Consider the following 1,714-nt stretch of genomic DNA (forward strand, 5'->3'; position numbering starts at 1 on the left):
CCCCGCCCCCACCCTAGTTGCAACCTCATCCTCTGGCCCCAGCATGGCCCTAGGTCCCCCGTTCACCTTGGGGGGTGGGGGCAGGCAGCAGCTAGGACGATGGTTGGGGTGTCCCCAGGGGACCCCGCGACCGCCGGCCTGTTACCCTTCTCTCAACCCAAACCCAACCTCCCGTCCAGTTTTGGGAGGTGATCAGCGACGAGCATGGCATCGACCCCACGGGCACGTACCACGGGGACAGCGACCTGCAGCTGGAAAGGATCAACGTGTACTACAATGAGGCCACAGGTAGGCTGCCCACCTTCTGGAGCCGCCGCGGAGCAGCGGGGAGGGGACAGGATGCTCCCAGCCGCCTGCGGTTCCTGGCGTCCCCAACCTACTGTCCATCTGCCTCCCCGGCAGGAGGGAATTACGTGCCCAGAGCCGTGCTGGTAGACCTGGAACCCGGCACCATGGACTCTGTCCGCTCAGGCCCCTTCGGCCAGATCTTCCGGCCCGACAACTTTGTGTTTGGTGAGTCTGTCTCCGCCAAGCCTTATCCTCATTCTGCCCACTTCCAAATGCTCCATGGTGAAAATGCACCTAGCCCCTCGGTGGCAACCACAGGGACCCGACATCCGTGGCAGTCAGGGCTGGGAGCGGGGAGGCCCAGGCCACTGTGGGAGCTCTAGGGAGGCATCTGACACAGCCAGGAATCAGGGAGGGCTTCCTGGAGGAGGTAGCGTGTTTTTAATTCGACAATCTGGACCAGAGCCATACTGCCTGGGTGTGAATTCCAACTCTTCCACTTCATGAAGTAGATAAATAGTTAATCCTGTTTCAGAAGCCGTGGATGGGGGGGGTACAAAACAGTCCGCGTCATTGCCCTGGTCGAGCAGACATCCTGGTGGAAAGAGACAGGCAAGGGAGGAGATAAAAAAGACTGCTACGGATCAAGACTGCTGGGTCACGTTGGACCAACTCAGTTTATTTATTTATTTATTTTATATAGAGAGATCTGTGCTCACCAGGGAGAGACAGAGACAGAAAGCAAGAATTCACTCCCTGGGGGGATGGTCACGCCCCAATCCCTTCTTCGTTCTCCTCTTGGGATTTTGGGCACGCACGCACACATGCCCAGCGTGAGTTTTAAGCTGCTGGGTCCGGGACTCAAACTGCAGTTGACTACATGGGAGTCCAGCAATGTAACCATTATGCCACCTGCTGGCCCCAATAATCCCTGTTTTAAGGATGAGAATCCTCAGGCACAGAGAGGTTAATAAGTCACCGTCTGGGTGTGTGTGGGGGGTGACTCCTCTCTTTCTGTCTCTCCGTCTTTCTCTGTCTCTCTGGCAAGCACACACACCCTATAGCAACTGAGTCGAACACAATGCCCGACACAGAGGACAAGGTAAATAAGCAATTTGTGATTGTTCTCTTTCCTTTGTAAGTTTGTTTTATTCCTTATACAGAGTACAAGCATGCGCACTAGAGGGACAGAGAGACGCACCCGTAACTGGTCTCTGCGTGCCAAAACCCTCTTCCTCGCCCTCCAGCTGTTTTTTATTGATTTATTTATTTTCAAGAGCTTTTTGCTATAGGGCGCGTGTGCTCGCCAGAAAGACAGAAAGAAACAGAGAGACAAAAAGCGAGAAATCACCCCCCAGGGAGGATGGCCACGCCGCAATCCCTTCTCCTCCATTCTCCTCTCGGGATCTTGGGCACGCACGCACAC

At 55.3% G+C, this 1,714-nt stretch overlaps 1 protein-coding gene across 1 annotated transcript in view; it reads left to right on the forward strand.

Moving 5' to 3' along the window:
• Positions 1–1,714, forward strand: part of TUBB4A (tubulin beta 4A class IVa) — a 9,841-nt gene that overhangs the window by 1,227 nt on the left and 6,900 nt on the right. The window contains exons 3-4 of the mRNA XM_027769010.1: positions 180–288; positions 403–513. Of these exons, the coding sequence (XP_027624811.1) occupies positions 180–288; positions 403–513 (220 nt within the window). The remainder of the gene's footprint in view (positions 1–179; positions 289–402; positions 514–1,714) is intronic.

Source organism: Tupaia chinensis, unplaced genomic scaffold (assembly GCF_000334495.1).
Source record: "Tupaia chinensis unplaced genomic scaffold, TupChi_1.0 Scaffold148210_1, whole genome shotgun sequence".
Lineage (NCBI taxonomy): Eukaryota > Metazoa > Chordata > Mammalia > Scandentia > Tupaiidae > Tupaia > Tupaia belangeri.